The sequence below is a fragment of the Anopheles marshallii genome, chromosome 3, assembly GCF_943734725.1.
Source record: "Anopheles marshallii chromosome 3, idAnoMarsDA_429_01, whole genome shotgun sequence".
Taxonomy (NCBI): domain Eukaryota; kingdom Metazoa; phylum Arthropoda; class Insecta; order Diptera; family Culicidae; genus Anopheles; species Anopheles marshallii.
Genome location: NC_071327.1, coordinates 51,441,315 through 51,462,443, shown reverse-complemented (window position 1 = coordinate 51,462,443; position 21,129 = coordinate 51,441,315). Strand labels below are relative to the sequence as shown.

At 43.0% G+C, this 21,129-nt stretch overlaps 1 protein-coding gene across 1 annotated transcript; it reads right to left on the bottom strand.

Moving 5' to 3' along the window:
* Positions 1 to 6,853: 6,853 nt before the first annotated feature.
* Positions 6,854 to 16,176, bottom strand: LOC128715104 (uncharacterized). Its single transcript, XM_053809986.1, has 5 exons — positions 15,270 to 16,176; positions 11,781 to 11,986; positions 8,527 to 8,625; positions 7,507 to 7,686; positions 6,854 to 7,330 (listed from the first exon to the last, which is right to left on the bottom strand). Exons 1-5 carry the CDS (start codon positions 16,174 to 16,176, stop codon positions 6,854 to 6,856), a joined length of 1,869 nt encoding a protein of 622 aa, XP_053665961.1.
* Positions 16,177 to 21,129: the final 4,953 nt, after the last annotated feature.

Genomic DNA, 21,129 nt, shown 5'->3' with positions numbered 1-21,129 from the left:
TCTGGGTTTGGTTCACTGTTGCCGAGTATAGCGCGATAATTTGGAACCGAGAGTTAAATGCAAACGGAGAAGCGAAACACTGTTCCACCACACGGCTCCAACACTCACACACGTTTGGCCTGCTTGGACGAGCTATTTTCACCAAATGACATCCACTTTCGCTGATTCATTTGCGGAAGCTGCGTTATTGACACATGGAAACGCTCCCCTCCCCCCTCTGCCCCACCATCCTTCAAGAATCTATTGTCTAGTTTGACACTCATTATGTTTAAACGAAGGAGTCGTTGGAAGGTGAATAATTGCACCAGAAACGTAATGGACATTGCAATGGCGCACGCGCGATCAGCTTCCTGGGGGTGTAAAGGTTTGCTGTTTTATGCTTCAGGCCGTCGATGTAGCAAGAGGCAATCGCAGTGAAATAGTTGTAATTAATGGCAGATGGATTTAGTTTATTTAAAATTAGTCGTTTTGTAAACAATGCCCCCTACCTGTCACCAGGCTGTCAATGCATTGATATGTGCGTGCAATCTGTGTTTGAATTGAACAGTATCCGTAGCGGAATTGAAACATTTTGACACCACCGCGTATAGATTATACGCGCTATTTTTATAGAGCTATTTTGGTTTTGTGTTTTTGTTTGTAATGTAAAACTGTAATTGTTGCCAAATGTGATCCATGCTGTTAACTTCTGTTTACGGTTTGCTCCCTCTGACGGGAAATAAGAATCTCGCTCGCGCATCGGAGCATTGTAAACTATGAGGGAAAGAGATAAAACTATCAAATTGAGCGGCCCTCAACGAAAAGGGCATTTCATACACTATGGTGATGTTGTTTACTAGTTTAAACACTGATTTATGGTTATTAATATCGTTTACCAGCAGGTTGAACGTGCCAAAAAGGGAAAGTGAGAAATGGTGTGACCCGTGTGAAAATCCTGCTAGACCTTTTTTATTTGTATTTGAAACAAGCTCATCAGCTTAATCATGATGGCAGTCTGTGCGATCTTGGTGGTGCGTTTTTATCGCGGTTCCCACGCTTACACCTCCATACACATCGCACGTCCACATAACTTCTGTAATGCTTTCTTCTATCTCTCGGCGCAGCAAAGGTGATACTACTTTTTACATACTTCAGTATCGTCGTCGATATCGTCGATGTTATTGGACTGAACCCCGCGTAGGGATTGACACTCGTCTCGCAACTATTTACGAATTCCATAGCATATGTTGGCCACGTTTGGCAATTCTCGAAGAATCCGTTTTGTTGTTCCGCAACCCACATGGCCTTGATATTTGTATATTTGTATATTGCATTGCATTGTATATTTGTAACTGCATGATCCTTGTGGCCGTGCGATTTTTTGCAGTTTCCATACAACATGCATGCTGCAACAGCTGACACATATCCAGTTTCCTTCTAACGTTCACTAAGTTCTGGTCCATATCGGTGAAATCGTGATGAAAGCAGTAGTACCAATCGAGGCGTTGGAAGAAGCTGTTGAAAGCCGTCAGAATATCGACACTACAGTGGTATCACATAGACGAGGAGCTCCCATCATACTTTGACGAAGTCATTGGGTCTAATATACTACTGAAATACATCAACTCATCAACAGATGGTCTCGACAATGCTAATGCAATGCAATAATCAGGAAATAGGAGGAATCAGGAATCACTGGAAGAGTGTAAGCTGGTTATTATACACCCAATGTACATAAAATTCAACCCACGGAATTGTGGCATCTTGTACTTCAAGATCAACTGCAGCTACAAGATTCTGAGCCGAAATCCTTATTGCGGACATCGACATTATTGGATGGACGATGTACGAAGCGTACACCCGACTAAAACACAAGGTCTTAAGGAGTGGATTGAGGATCAATGCGACAAAGACAATACTTACTTGCCGGTGATTCTAACCGATGCACAACAGCAGCAAGCGTCCTCGGGTCCATCTTGAAGAGTTCTGTCACCAGCCATGCGCAGCTGACTTGCTAGATTTCAGCAGCTTGATGACTTTGATAATTATGTCCAAGTATCGCGGAGACATCTCGTCATTAGCATGTCGACTGTCGTAATGTGGCTCTTTACTACTTTTTGCATCCGGAATCTCTAATATTTACTATCGAAGTAGCACTTCCAGCTGTCGTTCACTTCTCGCTCGTCTGTTAGCGATCTTGAGAGTGAACCAACTCCGTGTCGCAATGAACAACTTATAGAACTTGCCTGTTTCCCCGACTGAGATAGACACTTAGCTGCAATAGTTGTTCGTCCGACTCTTAAAAGTGGTGTTTCTTCTCCTGGAAGCGTCGGGATGGTGTGTAGTTCTGTACGCCTCTACGTAGGCGCAGTGCCCCCTTTTACTCATCATCAATTCTTCAACTTTGTTCTAGTTACGAGGCCGTTAAGGGATATCAGGCAGTGACTCGCCTAGCGCAGTCGCGTAGTTTCTTGCCACTTCAGTCAGCTTCAGTCGGTCCATGTTCAGCGTCGGGGTGAGCTGTCCTCATAGCTGTTTGGCTACGGAAAGGTGCTGAGGTTCCTTATCTATAACCAGGAAATGGTCTAAGTCGACGTTTGCTCCTCTGAATGTCCGTGCGCCAATGACATCCGAGATGTACCGAGAAGTGCCACAAACGTTGCGACTTTCAACTAATGTTTTAAAACGACTCTACATGTATAGATAAAGCACACAAAAAAAAACTGCCCAATAGTTGGTTTGCACAACAAAATATTTATTGAACTCGTCAATTAACTAGATTTTGATTGAATGGTTTTTGTTTTTTTGTTGTTCATTGTTATTCTTATGCCTGTGTCTGTGTGTGTGTGTGTAGTTAATTTGAACTTGTTGTTACATGTTTCATGTTGAAAATGTAAATTTTTAAAATTACACCTTCCTGTTTGTCCTGCTTGCATTAAACGAGTCTTAAAAACACACCACAGATCCACAGGTGCTGATGCTGGTGAACATTCTGGCTGGCCTTTGGTTTGGCCGTTTCGTTTTGCTAATAATTATACGCATTTATCCTAGATCTTTTGGGGCTGTACTGTATACCTTGCCAGGGAAAGGAATGAAGGAGTTGTCCAATTCGAAATGGAGAATATTGTTTGATCACATAGAAACAAAATGTATTTCACATTATCGCAACAGCAGTTCCATTGGGAGGGAATTCTCCAAATGTTCATTCCCACCAATGGTTTCGTTTCGTCCTTTCGCTTTTAGTTTATGAAAATTTGATTTATCAATGTAATGCTATACGTTTGTGAAATGTTTTAATTTGTCTTACATTTCGAGCATAAATTCATTCTCCCGTTACAGGTCTTGGCCATTGGCGGTTTCCGTTTTGTTAGTGGTTTTGTTTTTTTTTTTTAATATATATATATAATATCGAGTGTTAATGTTTAAGAAATTGGATTACCTTTTTTACATACACCTACCCATACCCAGGGCATGTATTTTGTTTTCGTGTTTGTGGTTTATAATATTCGATCATTCTTCGTTATTTATGGCTGCCCAAAGGTAAACTGAAAAAGAAGAAACAAAAACCAAACCAAAACTGATGTGAATTTATTGACTAGCACAGTTCCGATTTTGTTCTTTCGGGTATTTTCTCAACATTTCAATGCTTCCTGTATCACCTGTTTTAGAGATCCTGCGAAACCGTTACAAGACTGTTGCTTTAACGTTAATTTCATCTACTACTTTCTAAAATGAGATTTTTTTTGTTTCGTTCGTATCCTTGCCCAGGATGTCTGCCCGTTTCGTCTGGTACGATCAAATATGTATCATTGTGCCGGAGGGCACCGTACGATTATTAAAACATTCAAAAAATCTGCTAATGTATACAAATCGCCTTTGGTATATCGTGTCGTTTAATCGTACTATCGACCATAAGTCAACTGATCGGAAGAAGTTCCTCGGAATCGGAAGAATTTTAAACCTAGTTTGTTCTTTTTTTTCTGGGAAAAGGGGGAGGGGGAGGGGAGGAGTGCTCCGTAATGAGTGGTTTAAAACAGTTACTTCCGATCTACACACTCGGAAGGAACGCGTACATAATGGAGCTTTCTGTCTGAGTACAAGAAATAAAAAACAAACTAAACTATACTATTCATTCTATGCTGTATGTAAAGACGTAAGTTGACTTGTTAGTAAGGCACCGTAAGATTCTTTGTTTATCTTTAATTTGGTTTCGAAACATGGCCTGGAGTTGGTTCCGATGCGGTCCTTTTGCGATGCTGATTACAAAAAAAAAAAGGTAGCCGCCATCGTACCATTATGGAGTTCCGGTTTATAAGCTAACTTTCGTACGGATGTAATCGTGAAAAGAGTGAAAATGGAACGATGAACCAAGGGATCGTCACAATTGTGGACCATCTTTAACGCCGTATTGACTTAACGGGAAGTTCTGGCAAAGTCAGTAACTTGTATGGACAGAGCTTTCGTTTACTTCTTCGCTGCTATAGCTATCGTTTCCAGTAAGTTTCCATGGTATGTTTGAAGTGCGTGTCCTGCTGCATGAAAGCACTTTCTTAAAAATACTTTTTTTTTTTTTTTTTTTTTTTTCGTTAGAACGGCCTGGCCGTATCGACTTATTTTACCACGTAGCCGGATAGTCAGTCCTTGCTACGGGGGATTGGCCCGGATGGGATTTTGGTCCAGTCCGTTCGTGTGAAGACAGCGCCGCTACCATCATGCCACCGGGCCGCCCCTAAAAATACTTTTTGTAAATGCAAAGATTGTTCTATTTTTGAAACTAAATTTGCAGGATTTTGTTGCACATCTTTGATTTCTTCTCTTTCCTTGATCGTTTGCGAACGCAACAGGTTGATCAACAAGTCTCCGATCTGTTCATTTTTTGCATTTTTCTCCAGTTATTCTGTGTTTTACAAAATAGTAAGTCCAATGCTGTCAATCATAAAAAAAATGTGAAATCAGCTGTTATTAGCAAACTTCAAACACGGTCGTACAAACACCGAACATGTCTTACGCTCAGGTCGTCTAAATTTGACCTTTGCTCCGGTAGTGATAGTAAAATATGTGCTAAATATGATATTGACTGATTGGTAATTGAAGTTTTGCGAGACCTTAAAGATACCTAAAATAACGAATTGCAGCTAAGAAAAGGGTTTTCTTTGTTAGACTGGAGACTTATCAACCAACGTGTTTTTGTCGTTATTTGGTTAAAAACAATGAAGAGTTTTTTGGCGCTGAGCCGACGATGAGTTGTTTTCTCTCTCTATGTTACGGTCGAATGATACATTCGCTTGTACCTGTTATGTTATCTTTTTCGTGTTCTGATTGGTTGGATGATCGTTGTGTGTAGCGATCGTATGGAAAGGAACAGCATGAGCTCGCTTGTGCATCGCGCCAGGTAACGTGGCCTTAAAAAATGGACTGATTTTGAATAGCTATTAAAAAAACACCCCGGCAAATATAATTAAAAGAAACTATTTTTGGTCGAATCCTATCTTTCATAAGACTTCGGCCTATTGGTCGGAATGGCTTTACGGCAGATGACCAGAACTTTTGGTCGACCAATACGTGAATGTCTAGTGAAGTGTGTGAAGTGCTTTTTCGCGACCTTGACGAATAACTGTTACTCCGCTTAGGCCACAAAATTACTGGCTCCGTTTGAGGTTTGCTCTGAAATTCTAGTGGAAGGGTTGTCGATATTCGGTAAATCGTTACCTTCAATAACTCGTTACTTTTCAACGTTGGAATAAGGTTTTTCACTAGGACCGTCAGGTTCTTCTGATGGGAGATTACCAGTTGCTCAGATGACACTGGTTTCGAATAAAACTTCCGCATGAGCAAGTCTTTTTGGAGGTGAAGAAGTATCTTGAGAAAGATGAAGTACTGACCGAATGCTCCAACTTCCAGGGAGAAACGAAGAGATCGCGTTGCCCTCGATCTTCAGCTCCAGATTCTGCCGCAATTGACGGTGACGTCTACTGTCTTGTAAGTTTTCAATTTCCAACAATTCAAGTAATTTTCAGCAATGCAAGTAATTTCCTACAAAGGACTTGTTCGACACCGTGGCTTATGGCTGCCGTGACCTTTCTTCAGAAGGGAAAAATATTACAGATGCCACTGTTAACTAAAAAAAAATCTGTGTATAAAAACATCTTCAAGCGAAATAATGCCAGGGTCACCACTAGCTGGCAGGGAACTGGTATGAAAAAGAAAGCTATAATCAGTCCATGTTTCTAACTGCACACCCTAGGAGCAATGTTTCTGTTTTTGTGCTCAGCGCTGTCCAAAAATGCCACTCCGATAGATGATGCTCTTGAGCCTCTGGACAAAACACCTATGCCCTATAAGCTTAGCGCGTAACGCGTAACGTTAAAATAACTAGTGGAATGGCTGTCGGGATACTATGTACAAAACACGTACGATGTCTGCTACCCGACACCGGCTTACAGTATATGAACTTACGCATGAATTTTAACTAACTTTGGCTTGCATCATTTCACTCTGCAGTTTTTCAGTATTTGTTAAAAAAAAAATAATCCGATAACATTCGCGGGGCAATCCTTGCTGTTCTCGTCTGCTGCAAAATCTTCGCTGGGTGCTAATATCGCATGCTCGTTACTAACACCCCAAGAATATTGTTAAATGCTCCATTCTTTCGCGCTCAATTCACCTTAGTTGATTTGCCTGTGGCATAAAACCGGTTTTGATTGATTTTTTGTGTGTGTGAGACTGTGTTGAGTTTGTCTGGGTTTTTTTTTGCCAAACGTTCCTCACCTATCATCATGTTCTGTTCATACACTTAACTTCCTCCCGCACCGGCATGACTAGTTCGGCTGCAGTAGTACGCAGCCAGAAAGGATGTTCCCGGTAATCGATTTTTCTAGTTCACAAACTCGTTGCATGTCATTTCGCTAAAATAGTTGCCCAGCGGCGAATCGACGCCATGGTCGGAGTAGGATGACGATTCGTAGTACGACGGATGGAAGGAAGTGCCGATCTGCGGGTTGTACCCGCTGCCCGTCGTTCCGGTATTTTCGTACGTATCACCAACACCGGGACCACTGGTATCCCACGCCTGGCAGGGACTAAGCGTATCCACGTCGGATTCGTACGCGTTGAGCGATTCCATCACTAGCTGCTGCATCGTGCCATGCGACTGGGCAGGTACTTGCTGGGACTGTGGGTTTTGGGGCTGATGGTCCTGGAGCTGTAGCGGATGATTATGATGGTGTTGGTGGTGGTGTTGTGGAGGACTATGGTTCGCTGACGTTGGACTACTGTTGAAGAATACCTCGGAGAACTTGCCAATTTCCGTCGAGCCGAACGCTTGCTGGAAGCCCGGCAGTGGTGTAATGTTCTGCAAAGTGAGAATAGCAAAAAGTACCAAAATTAATCACGCTGCGATTGACTTTTTGCAATTTTTTTTTCTGCTACAGCTGCGTGACCGAGTGGGTGCGAGTGCTGGCATGCTTTCGGACATCAAAATCAATATGTGCTTATAAATAGCAACACGGCGGCTTCCGCCGTACGTACTTTGTTTTCCACCGTTGGTGTTGGCGGTGTGGACCGATTTGTTTGCTTCTCCCTGCTTTCGGCGGATAATTTCGTTTCCTTCGCCTGCCTGCTGGTAGGTGTCTGCTTTTTCGTGCGTCGTCCAGGGCCCGTCGTACGGCTAGGGGACGCTACTGTGGCGGTTTCCAATTCGTTGCTTTCCTGCAGCAGGAAGTGAAAATTTTGTTAGTGATTTGGTACCGGTGGTGGTGGAACTTCAAATGTTGTTAAAAGTTTAACAGCGGTGGTCTTTAAACCAAAGCGAAAAAAAAAATCGCCTGAGGCCTGGGAAATGTCTGTGTTATTTTGTTATGAATTTGTGTTTTTTTAGTAACTGATGCACATCACTTATCATTTGTAGAAACTTGAGTTGTATAGTATAGATTTTTATAGATTGGAATAAAATAGTAAGTAACGAGGTAATATATTCCACAACTTTTTAAAAAATTGTTCATCCCAAATATTGTTTTTTGGGGCGTCAACTTTGTCGTTAACTTCACCCCCAAGTTTTTGAGACATTCCGTTCTAAAGCTGTGGGTTTTTATATTTAATGTAATGTAATGTAATTTAATTTAATGGAAGTAAATATTGCGTTTTGTTGTAACTTCAACGGTGCGGTCTCTATAATCTTCACCAAACATCTGGTTGCCTTAAAATCTCCCGAATTATTTTTTGTATCAAGTGTTCAAAGTACACTACACCTTCCCAAAGGTACATTAGTTTAAATGAACATTAATAATGCATCACTTTAGGAAAAAGTAAAACTTATATTCTTTTCGCTCTAGTTTGCATATTTTATTATTTAAAGAACAACAACATTTCATATCAGACCGCAAAATACTGAGAGATTTTCTTCAATAGGTGAATTTTTTTAAATATTCTAACGACACACTTGCATATTTCGTGCTATTAACCGTTTCTAAATGGGTCAACTAATTTTTCAAAGTTTCCTTTTCCTGCGTCTGTTGCTAACACATTATAGAACATAAACGATTTACGCACCTTTCTACCGTTGTTTCCTTCTTTCGACTTCAATCCATTGGCAGTTGAGTATTTTCTCATTCGTCCTGAGAACTGATCTTCTTCGGGCCAGCACAAATTCTTAAAATGAGAAGATAATAATTGGTAATAATTATTAGTAGAAGCTATGTTACATTTATTGTACGAAAATAAATGTCAAATCTTTCTCAAACTAACTTAAACTTCCCCAATTTGACTACAGCAGTACATAAAACAAAACTTTTACTGTAACGTAAACAACTTGCACGTAAACAATAGCAACGCATCGATCGCCGGAACTTAGTACTTCGTGTTATATATGCTTACTTCCTTCGCCCATCGTTTAACTCTCCCGGATTGCGTCCCCACGGATGGAGCAACAAGTGTCTGTACACATGCAAACAAAGTCCATGTACTTTTGTATACAAGCAGGCGCATTCCGTTGATGGGTTAACCAGCAGGGGTAACTGTTTCAACAGGAGAGCGTGAGTGCGTCACACCATCAGATGAGTTGTTTAAGGAGTTCGCTCTCTCGCCTATTTCTACTCTCGTTTGCCCTTAACATAGTTTTTTTTTTAAATAACAAGGCCCATTGGAAATGCTTTCTTTTGCTATGCAGGGTTAGCCGTATAATTTATCAGTATCGTTTATTTGGCAGTACTAGTTGGGGTAAGCTTCCGCTACATGATTCGTTGTTCTACAAAACTCAACATATAATGAGCGGTTCCACAAAAGCTTAAACAATGTGCACTGTAACTTTAAATGATTAAAATGTTTAATAGAAAAACAAAGCTCTAAAATGACGTTATGGAGATGATATATTTTTTTGTTCTGTTTACTTCTGTTTTTAATAAACGACCGATTCTATCATGCCTGCCATACATGGCTTCGTTTTGCTGTGGTGATTAAATCCAACTGTGTTCGATCTACATCCTCCAGTGTGCTCGACTAACTGCTAAAATGTGCGTCTTTAGGAGTTGTAACTTCTCAACACCAACTTAACCGAACGATTAAATGATAATATACATTCATAATATATGTGTAATGTTCAATAATCGTACGAAATACTGTTTGGAGTGACGTTTTTGTTAAAGTATTATATTTTACAAAAAAAAAAACCCAAAAATCCAGCATTTCCAAAAGCTACAAGGAACATAGTTTTATTCAACTCTTTCGCACAAACGTCTTCCGTATTCGAACACCAAGCATTGCATGCAGCACCGCAGCGCTGTTGGAAAAGTGACGCCGTGGGAGACTGCAAAAGGGAGACGCATATGTAAGCAGTGACTGCCCCCTGGGTGCCCATACGTGGGAAGGACGAAATACGCCAAAAAACCTACGCACGCAGTCTGCTCGATCGATCCGGGAGAAAAAAGCGCTTGGTGCGAAGAAGTTGCCTTGCCAGCCCGGATCGATCCGACCCGATATGCTTCGTGGATTGGAAGGCGATTACTGTTAGCTGGATGAACGTTCCCCGAGTTACACAGGGCACCACCATCCAACTGTATACACTGCGGGAAAACCCAACATGCCACCAACACCACCGCAAATGGTTCGCGTTTAAACAAACAAAACAAAGAAGAACGAACCAAAAAAAAAAAACAGAAAGGAGACACCGTTTCGCGACTCCTCGAACGGGGTTTCGCTAGTGTTTGTGTCCGTATTGCCGGTTAGCGTCGAGCATCCTGGCCTGTGTGTGGAAGGAAGCATGCTGGTTTGGCCCATTTTTACTGCGCAGGATCGATAATGGTTCGCCGATCCGATCCGAAAGTCACCAGAACCAGTGGCAACAGCAGCAGCAGACCGTGTTGTGATGAACCGAGCAACTGTGTGCCTCGATGACAACAGCGCGGACCACACAGCCGAATAGCGGGAAAGGAAACCGGATCGATCGTTGCGGAGAATGGAAGACAAAAAGGAAAACATTCACCGGGACGTACCGTGTAGGTTGCGGCATATGTGTGGGTAAAAGGATTTTCCCGCTTTCTTCTATTTGTAGCCGCGATGGGAGATTGTATAGGTGCGGTACGCATTGGTGTTAGTGCGGCTCGTTGCCATGGAAGCTTTTGCCGGTTGAATTTCGCTCTCTTTTCTCGCAAATCTCACGCGCTCTCTCTCGCACTCTCATCAGTTTGAAAGGACAGGCTCGCGTGAAGCATAATTTTAGGTACATAGGAAATGCATTTCCGGTGTACGGGATTTTCCACTTGCAGAAGCAACACACACCTCCACATGAAGCTGGCTACCAGCAGGATGCTCTTGGGCGATTTTCGAACCAACAGTCACACACAATTGCTTGCCTTGCCCTGATGGCAGTAAAACTGCTACCACCTCCCACAGCCTGACAATGCTGACCTCCCATGAGAAGGAGTGGTTCCGATGGGACTCGGTCGGGTGAGATGAAGTGGGACTTTCCCTGAAATCCAAAGCGCGCCATTCACCAGTCGATGGAGGCGCGAGGTGTTTCATGGGAACCTTCAGGGTGAAGTCGTTGCGCGCGTTTAATCGATCATGTGTCGCTGGTTCGAATTATCGATCAACAGGAAAGCGAAGGAAAGCGTGACTCTTATTAGTGAAACGCGTTGATAGGAATTATGTGGGGTGAGTTATGTGGTAATTCATACTTAATATCTTAATCATGTAACGTTGGGACATATCGGACATTACGCTTACAATGGCGGTCTAATAGTAACTTTTTTTACTGGTTGAGTGTATTATAAAATGATAAAATGATTGAATTATTTACGCTTGCAAATCTCTTCTCTGGGCTATGGAATAATGCTAAAAAGTTAAAGGTTTAGAGTACTAATATCATTTGTCTATAAAGTTTTTTTTGTAAAAGCGATCATTTTAAATCTCATTTTACGTAAAAAGCAAGAATAAATTACTTTTTCAAGGTGTCCTAATATGCACCTTTGCACAGCTACAACTCCGCACCTGGCAATGTGAATCGAGCACGAACAGACGGCACGAAATGGCGCGCTGTGCAGACTTGTTGAAAATAAATCAATATTTGACAACGTTCTCTTTCACCGTGCCGGAGAAGGAGATTATGGTTCTGTGCAAAAACCGCCACCCTACACTCACCAGGCTTTGGGTGGTTGAAGTGAAAAGTGGGAAATAAAAACGCAACACAAAACACACACACACCCACACACGCAAATACCGAACCAAACAAAAAAGAAGCACACAAAACTACCCACGCTTGGCCAGCAATCTGCATCTCCACAGCATTTACGTGCCCAGTATATACTTACTGTAAGTGCATCCAGTGATTTCATCCTTGTCGCTGCAGCTGCACCATTGCTCCCGCTCAACCCATTCGCCGCCGCTGCAGCAGGGCTACTGGCACGGCTACCACGGCCACTGCCATTTCCATTGCCACCACCGTACGCTCGGTGCAGTTTGCGCTCTTTGGGCTTTCGCATACGGTTGTCCTTTGTGCCGTGCGGGTACTCTGCTGCTGGGCGTCCATCCGGGTGATTTTGATGATGCAAACAGCAGCGGCAGCAACGCCAACGTGCAGGGAACGGCGTGGACATGCGGGTGAGAAAGAACGAAAAATAAAGAAACAAGAAGTCCTATTAATGAAAGAGAGCGCAAGAAGGAGTGTTTCGACGGTTCCTTTTTTTCTTGTTTGGGAGGGAGATGGGAGGTTAGCGAAAATTCGCCCATTCGTCGACCGTGCGAAAGGGTTTCGGTGGGTTTGCGTGGGCAATGATGTGACAGGCAAGTACATAGGGCAACCTTCACCCGTGGCTTTTTCGGAATCTCTATCGGCAGGTTTACGTCCCCCTGGTGGGCAAGTTTTCCCCATGTGGGATATCGGTGGGAAGGCATATAAGATGAACTCACAAGACTTGTACATAGTGCTGTGATGAGAAGATGTCACCAGCAAAAAGAAAGAAAGCACAGCACAAAGAGGCTGGATGTTGCTTTGCTACAGTGTATCGATTCGAAACGTAATGGAGATTTGAAGGGAGGAAAAAAAGCGCTACGCCTGTACGCTATAACGTATCGGACAAACAAATCTTCCACACGGTGGACGTTCAAGATTGACAAGTTTATAATGCTGTGTGTGACAGGTTGACAATAATACATTTATAAACTCTTCTACTTCGAGATCTTCTCTGGGTATTCTTTTGGTACTGCAACACCTCAGGAGATCATTCCTGTGGTCTACAATTTCTCGTTAATCTTGACTTTATCTGCACCTAACTGGATATTGCGTAGTCCTGGGTACTGTAATGGCGTCAGAGCTGGGAATTTATATCAGTTCCTGCCGTGTGAAAACCAATGCAGCTCCCTCTTAACTATCAGGCCTTACTTATGTGGTCAATCGTCGAGGTACACTTGGTACTATATACACTGGAGTGCTGTCACCAAAGCGCAACATTCAAATAACGTTGACCGTTGCATCTCGCGAACCTCCACGACTTCCCTATAACAATGTATCATAAGAATCATATGCACTACGCTGCAAATGTCTAAATGGTAGTATTTACGGTATTCAAACTCTCGCATAAAAAAGGATCACTCATTTAGATGACAGAATATTACGCAGCAACACGACCGAGTACACCCGGGAAAAGGTGTCTTTCACGATTTGAGGAAGGAAATGTCTCCAAACTGATGTTAATTGTACCATAGATTACCATCGAACATGTATTTACGATATTACGCAGAATTACGCCGCCCAGAACTTTACCATAGGCTGATTAAAAAGCTAAAGTTTTCTTTGTCTTAGCGATCAACAACCGCATTTTTGACGACTATTGGATTTGATCCTCCATGTGAGGTTTGCCCTTAAACTATCTGGGAACTATTCACCAGAACCATCATTTATTCCTTTTTGTAGATTGCTTGCCTGCTTGCCTAATAGAACTCCATCTTGTCCCGGTATTTTTTTTACTGTTTGGGTGATTACTTCATCCTTCAGAGATAACGAAGAGATCACGTTTCCTTGGACCTTTAGCTTTAAGTTCTACTTCTACACATGGCAGTAGATATTATACATGCTCGACCGGCTGTATACAAAGGGCACGAAGTACCTTACCGCAGGGGCGGATCATCCACTAGCAAACTAAGCGGCCAAACTACCAGACCCTAATGGGAGATAACTGTCATTCCGCTTAGGGTCTCCAAAGAGCTTGTTCCGCTACAACTTTATCATGAAGAACTTCTTTTCGGGGTGACAACAAAACTTCACAAGGAGGTGATTTGCTTTCTTCATAAATGTTCTAAAGTGACTGATTTACACTGATTTAAGTTATTTGAGTTGTGTATAGTAGGATAGCCACAAATGAGAAATACTCTCAGTCGATATCTCATACTCTCAGTCAGTCCAGATACAGTCCATCCTTTAGATGAATTCGTTTAGATGAACTACATATGCAGAATAGGTTAGAAAATAAGTAAACAAAGCCAAGAATAGCGAGAGAAAGGCTTTAAAGTTAAGAATGTATCAAAATGTGTAAGCATAATATTTGCTATCGAGTATCTCCAAGAATCGGCCAATAGTTTTTTTATAAACAGTTTTGCCCTAAACAGTTGCTGATGCATGGAACACGCCAATACAGCATAGCAATTCGTTTCGAACTTAACCACAGCGCCGGTATGTCATCGATTCGTCCTCTGCCTGCTCGCTAAAACTGTTCCAACTGCGTATGATAATCTAATTGTAGGCTACATTGTCCTACTGGCGCGGTCTCTAGGATGTAAGGCTTCTTTGCCCAAATACGCTTCTCGCTCGGCAAATTTTCACCAGCTATGAAATACATGAACAACCGACGGGAGCGGGAGTGTGAAATGGCGAAAAGCAAAAGAAGCAAAAAAAAACCAACCGCACACACACCTAAACCATCAAATTCTCACCACCCGTTGGTCTCGGGTTTGGCGTGGGTACGGTTCTATTGATTTTTTTCCTTTTTCTGCACGGAAAAGTCCCAGGGTTGCGGTCGCTCAGTTCTCTGTCCAGCAGGCGTAAGCGTCGCGTCCCGCCGATGGAGGCGATGAGCAAAACAAAAACAGCCCCCAAACCAACGTTGCGGCGATGGCTCCAAGATGCTTCCACTTGGCATGAAGTGTGTATACAACACGCACACACACAGAGCAGGCGTCCCCGCAGAGCTACAGTGAGCCAAGCCTCTCTGGTTAACTTAGCACTGCGATCCTGGTAGTGGTAGTGTACACAGGATCATTTATTCACACTCCTCGTGTTGCTAGCTGGCATGCTTATTTACTAGCTGGGGGATACGGAATCGGTAGCGCAAGAGTCGTCGGGTTAATGCTATCGATTTTGTGATAGGATCCAACGAAAACTACCCAACGCTTACCAACACCATGAGCCCGGCTAGCTGTCAACAGAGTAGCCAAGTTTTTGCACGGGTGTGATGGAGACGCATTGTTTTCTTTGCTGCCGATCCACTTCTCTCACCACTACACTACACACATCAGCAGTGTGCCGGTTGTCAACGGTAACCATGATAACGCGCTAGGTGTACAATGGGTTGGTAGTAGTGGTGCGTTCAGCGTTTGCTGTATCCTATTTTATTACGGAAGCAGTGGAAATGCGTGTTACAGCGTGCAAAGAATGAGAACGCGCGCATATTGAATTGGGTGTTGGAACTCAATAATAGAGAAAGAGAGAGAGAGAGAGAGAGAGAACATAGCATTCCTTACGCTCGCACACATACTTCCATCTACACAGGAAGCGCAGTTCGTGGAATTCGCTCGTTCGTACATACCTGTTGCACCGAGTAAAGCCGTCGATGGTGTAGGTGTTGCGGTGGGCGTCAGAGCATCCCCTTCGTCTGCCAGGGGATGCTGGGGGCTATCCGCCGAGCTGTAGGCTGAAGTCGGGAGCGTGTAATCGGAACTCGGCGACGAGTAACCATTCTGCGCACTGAACAAGGTCGACGCCGACGGTGGGGACGGATGGCTCGCCGAGGTAGTGCCACCTTCACTCCCCACACTGCCGGTCATGCCCCGCTCGTTGTGACTTCCGGCGAAGGTTTGCTGTGGCGGATACGGTTGCTGATGCGTTGGCTGCTGTGGATGGTGATGGGATTTTCCACCAGGATGCTCGTGTGTGCCGGGGCCCACACCGTTACGGTACGGCGGTAGATGGCCGTAGCTAGCGAAGCTCGAATACTGCTGCTGCTGGTGGTGTTCGCGCTGGGCATGATAGTAGGACGACTCGCGCGCACCGAAGGGATGGGCCAGCGTGGAGGAGGAAGCTGGATAATGGCGTCCCGGGTACAGGTAGCCAGCGCCGGTCGCCGACGCACCATACCCGGGCGGTGCCCCTCCACCGGAGCTTCCGCCACGTGCGTACGGTGATTGCGATTGGTGGTAGTAGTGCCCGTAGCTGCCATAGTCGCGATAGGACGACGGGTAGTTACCATAGTAACCGGTCTGGTAGCTGGACGATGCGTGATGGTAGCTGCCGTAGTACTTTTCGTACCCATCGTACCCGCCGTGATGGTGATAGCCGAGCGGTGAAGATCGATAGTCCGCACCGTATCGGCCGGCGCTGGCCAACGGGTACGGGGACGCACTGCGCAGCATGTTGGGCGAGTACGGATAGCAGAAGTTGCCGTTCATCGAATGGTGTCTGTAGTCTACGTAGCTGCTACTGCTGCAGCAATCCATACTGTTCTGGTGCTCTGACGTCCTAACGTCGGTTGCGTTCCTCTGCGGGAAGGAAGCGCGGTCGCTATTTTTACACCCGCCCAAGCACTAAACCAATTATGCACTATTTATAGCCGGTTCGGTACAGTGCCCACCGTGCAGGATGGCGGCAGAATGGTGAAGGAGCCTTCCCCGCGCATTTGGAGCGGAATGTCCCGGTCGGGCGGTGTAAAGAGTCGCGCCTTAACGGCGCATCCGGGAAACATCAACCGATGGACGTGTGTGCCGGGAGCAGCGTTAATGGGTTAGCATGCTTCGCGGGTGGGGAAACTTTGTCTCTTGGTGGCCAAACAACACAATCACATCGTACAACAGTTTGATGATCGCGGCCTACAGATATTCGTGAACACCTCCAACACTTGCCTAATAGTTGATCGTGACGATCAACCCACAGTACACTTTTGATTCACAGTACATATTATAGCTCAGTGGAACTCACTGTCAGCAGGTTTCTTTGGTTTTCACATTTTCACGATGGAAAAACACTACGAGAAGAATTAAATTACACTCACATTACTATGGCATAATGGAAATGAAGGAATTTATACTAAAAAAGTGACACCGTTTATCAATCAACGACACATTAGAAGCTTAAACCATGTTTTCACAATAGAGATTAGGGAAGAATATACAGTCTTTTCTCAAGTTACGCGAATAATGCGTGCCAGACAAATTTGCGTAACTCGAATTTTCGCGTAACTCGAATTCCCTTTGCAATATCGTTTATAGTTAGTGTTCAGTGATCGATTTCTTCTTTTTACGTTACGAAGCACATAGTAATATTTGATATTTTTACGTTTATTTCGACGATTTGAGTAAATTTTCACCAAAACTAATGTTTTTAATATCAAAATGTAACGTATTTTTGGGAAAATTTGAAATTTGACAAATATAAACTTCAATTCTACGAACAAAATTACACGAATTGTCTAAATTTTGGGATTCGCGTATCTCGAATTCGCGTAACTCGGGAAAAGACTGTATACTGTTTAGGTGTTGGTTGGTTGGTGTTTGTTACAGGGTTCGCAGTGCTCGCTATGGACGAGTGCACTAATACACTATGTTTGTCCACGTTTAGTACACCTTTCTTTTAGTACAGTCTCTATTTCTGATCTGTCAAAAGTACTCCGTGTTCGAGGCATTCACCTGGTCGAAGATGCGAAAATGTACTAAAGGACTGTGTATGTACTAAAAGTGATAAGCAAAGCATTCCGATACATTTGATGATATGTGAAATGTTGTTTTAAACTTGTGTAAATTCCCTTTGAAAGGAATTTTATTGAATGTGCCCAAATAGCTACTATCCAAAACTGCAATTCTAAATCATCGACTTTGAAACAACATCCTTTTTGAACTGCTGAATTATGCATTGTATGTAATTTACTGTGGTCAACCCACACACACACACACACCGTACACCGATTGATAAGGTAAGTTAGGAAAACTTTTTATTTGCGCAACACATGAAAAAAACAACACAATTAGTTAAACATCACAACGAAACACGGTATCACACAGAATTTTACACGAGTTGAAACATATGTTTAGAGCGAAAGTTACCACACACCGCGACAGTTAGTGAGACTCCGTTCTAGTGGGTTTCCGTTCCAGCACTGGTTTTCTTTTACACTGACGCAACTCTCCCAGCCCAGTGTGGTGCGAACGAAACCGTTGAGTACTGACCTTCCCATGTCGATGGCGACGCCTAGTTCGGGCCTGTCGAAAACTTTTCCACGCGCACAAACACACACAACCGCACGCACACAGTCAAGCGAATCTCTCGCACGCTCCCGTGCGGTGCTCGCGCAAACCACAGGCGGCACGTTTCGGTAGACTAGACGCACGATCCAACGCATTGGAGGTTCGGCAGGAACGTCTGCCCATCCTGAAACCGTCCAAACTTTATCGATTATAGAATCGTGATGTCCGTGCAACGGGAGCGGTACATGTAGTTTTTTCATTCATCATTTTCTCATCATCCGCGACGTTTGTACAGTTCTCCAATTAGTGTGTGTTAGTGGCAATAGTTAACTAGTTTCGATGTAAAACATAAAAATAAAAGGCCATCGAAAAGAGCGCTCTCGGGTGGTTTATTTTTTGCACCATACATTCGCGCGCATCGTACCATCGAAATCCTTTCTCAGCAATCGGAAAAGCGTGGGGTTGCGTTGGGGCAAAGAAGAGAACGTGTGCGAGAGAGAGAAAACGGGAGAACGAATGCTAAACTTTCCCCGGTTCGCCCACTGATAAGAAGGAAAATTTACTATTCATTTCACTGTTCTGGCGCTCCGTCGAGTGTCACTATTTTTCTCTCCTTTCGTTAACTTGCAATCAACTTGTGTTGGTTTTGTTGTTGTGGTTGCCTTGCCTGATACGCTTTGCACGGTTACACTTGTCACACAATCGATTTCTGCTTGCTGTTCCAATCCACTTGCATTCCGTATCACAACACGTTCTCTTACAACGACATGTAGAAGTATGGTCGAAGACTGTACGTTTCGACCTACTGTCGTAATTGTTTTAGTACAAGCACAAGCATTGTTAGCAGCTTGTTAGATTAAATACCGCTTCCACGTTTAGTCACCACGTCAGGTCACAAATTGGTTACATTTTTCACACTGTGCTCGTTTGGCTGTTCGAAAGACACTGACTTGACTTGATGCGTTGCTTCATCGCTCTGCGTAACTTGTGGAGCGAAAAAACATGACGAGAGAACTGAAGCGAATTGCGTTGAGAGCAAACATTCATTTCGTATCTCAGAGAGGATTGATTGAGAAGTGCAAAACAAGACGAAGTACAGAGGTTGATGAGTTGGAAAGTGAAAGATAAATAAAAACCATTGTTACGTACCAACGTTTGTTCTACATAGTACACTCGAGAAAACAAGTGATAATGGATCATGTGATCATGTAATATTGAAATATGAATACGCTTCCGATCTTTCCATTCACCGGGTACCGGATAGGGTCTCAGAACCCTATCGTTGCCGTAGGTGTGTACACGTGTTGAAGCGATCCTATCGTTGACAGTAATACATTACTACTGCGTATTATTAAGTACTGAGAAAGATCATCGCAAGATCAAACCAAACGATACAGATAACATTTCTGTACAACAAATATTAGAAAACTTTATTTTCTTTATTCGCTCTTCTATAGGCAATGAGTAGACACATGCGTCGACCACTATGGGTTTTATTTAGCTACTCAGTTTTTTAAAGTTAGGTTTTTATTGTCGCATGCCCCACAGCAACAAGCAAAGATGGATTTAACTTTTAGTTCGAAGTGTATAAGGTTTATTAATTACCAGATCAATGAAATTTTACAAAAAAAAGTTAAAATAAATGAAAGAATCATAAAACATTGCAGAAAGAATATAATAAAACACTTTCCTGCTTAAAAATTACAAAATATATACCAGAAAGAACAGAGGGAACATAAATAATCATGCAATAAATAGGAAGTTTGAATAAAACATGAAAAAAATATGACAAGAATCGGTCATTCTCATTCTGAATCGGTCAGTCATCGGTCAAACAAGAAAGAAAAGTACAAGAAATTAGCAAAATTATAAAATAGAATGTTTAAGAGGAAAAAGCAGTACGGGTTACTTTAAATATAAAGTGCAAACAGTTGTTTGTGTTTAACGATTTGCGCAACATCTGCAAAGCTGTCCTTGTCCAGAATCTTTCTTTATGTATTTTTGATCATCTCTTCTCGCTCTTTCGATCTCTATAAAATGAATGAAAAAAATTGTGTAAAAGTTTTTGAGTAATTATTTCACAGAATTTCAAAATAGGTAGGATAGAGTCAGCACAATTTATAGAATCGTGCAAATAAATAAGAGAAATGAAGCGGTTGATAGTGAATCATAACTAAACTTTACCGAGGTGGAAAAAAACATATGTGGAGGGGGGTACGCTTTGAGTTTGCGACTCACCACAATGGAGACGCCCAGTCACACCGTGTACCTCATGACTGATATCTAGCCCATAGACATTTCGGTTTGATTACAAGGACTCCTTCAAGCTCGTACTAGTACTCCACCTGGCATCTTCTTGTTTTAACGCTCGAAAATAACATTAAGTGGGCAATGGGAATCGATTGAGGACATTAAAAAAATGCAGCCCTTAAGAACATCTCAGCAGCGGCTTTCGAGGGCGCCTAACGGCTTGAAAGACTAGGCTTTAAAAATTGTTTTGAAGCAGAAGGTGCTGCTGTCATTCTTGTTGATACTGCTACGGCTGCCACTGCAATGCGTTACCACTGATCGTGAGCTCTTGTTGTGTTGTCAGTGACAACGCAGTTCCGCGTACTCTACGTATGCTGGCGGGCGTTCACCTCGTGGCCGAGTTTGGTACTTTTCGTCACTCTGGAAGACGAAAGGCCGCTTCGTCCCTCAATTGTGCATCGTTTGGCCATTAGTTGCGCAGTCACTAACCATCTTTTCTGATTTTGCTACGGGTATCCAACACGATGAGGAGGTTACTGTCCCGTTGTTAAACATAGCTTCAAATACATATGAAAGTAAATTACGGCAATACTGGATACTTTCTCTATCCCACTATTTTAGAGACAAAGATTTTCCACAAAATAGCTTGTTTGAGGGAAAACGGCATTTATTTTCAAATCAAATTCGTTTATGAAAGTAATGGGAAAAAAAACAACAACGCATTTCTGATCAGTTAGGCGAGTTCATTATCGTTATTTCTTTTGCCAAACATTTAAGATTAAAAAAAAAAATAAGTCAAATCACCAAGAGAACGTCAGGATACACAATATTTCGGCTAAATCACCACCAAACGATTGATACCGTGTATGTATGTAGCTACGTGAGTGTTTCTGTGTGGAGGCAGCACAAGAGAACGGAAATCAGTTTCCAATCAACTCATCCCTCGAGCGCTGGCAGTAAATT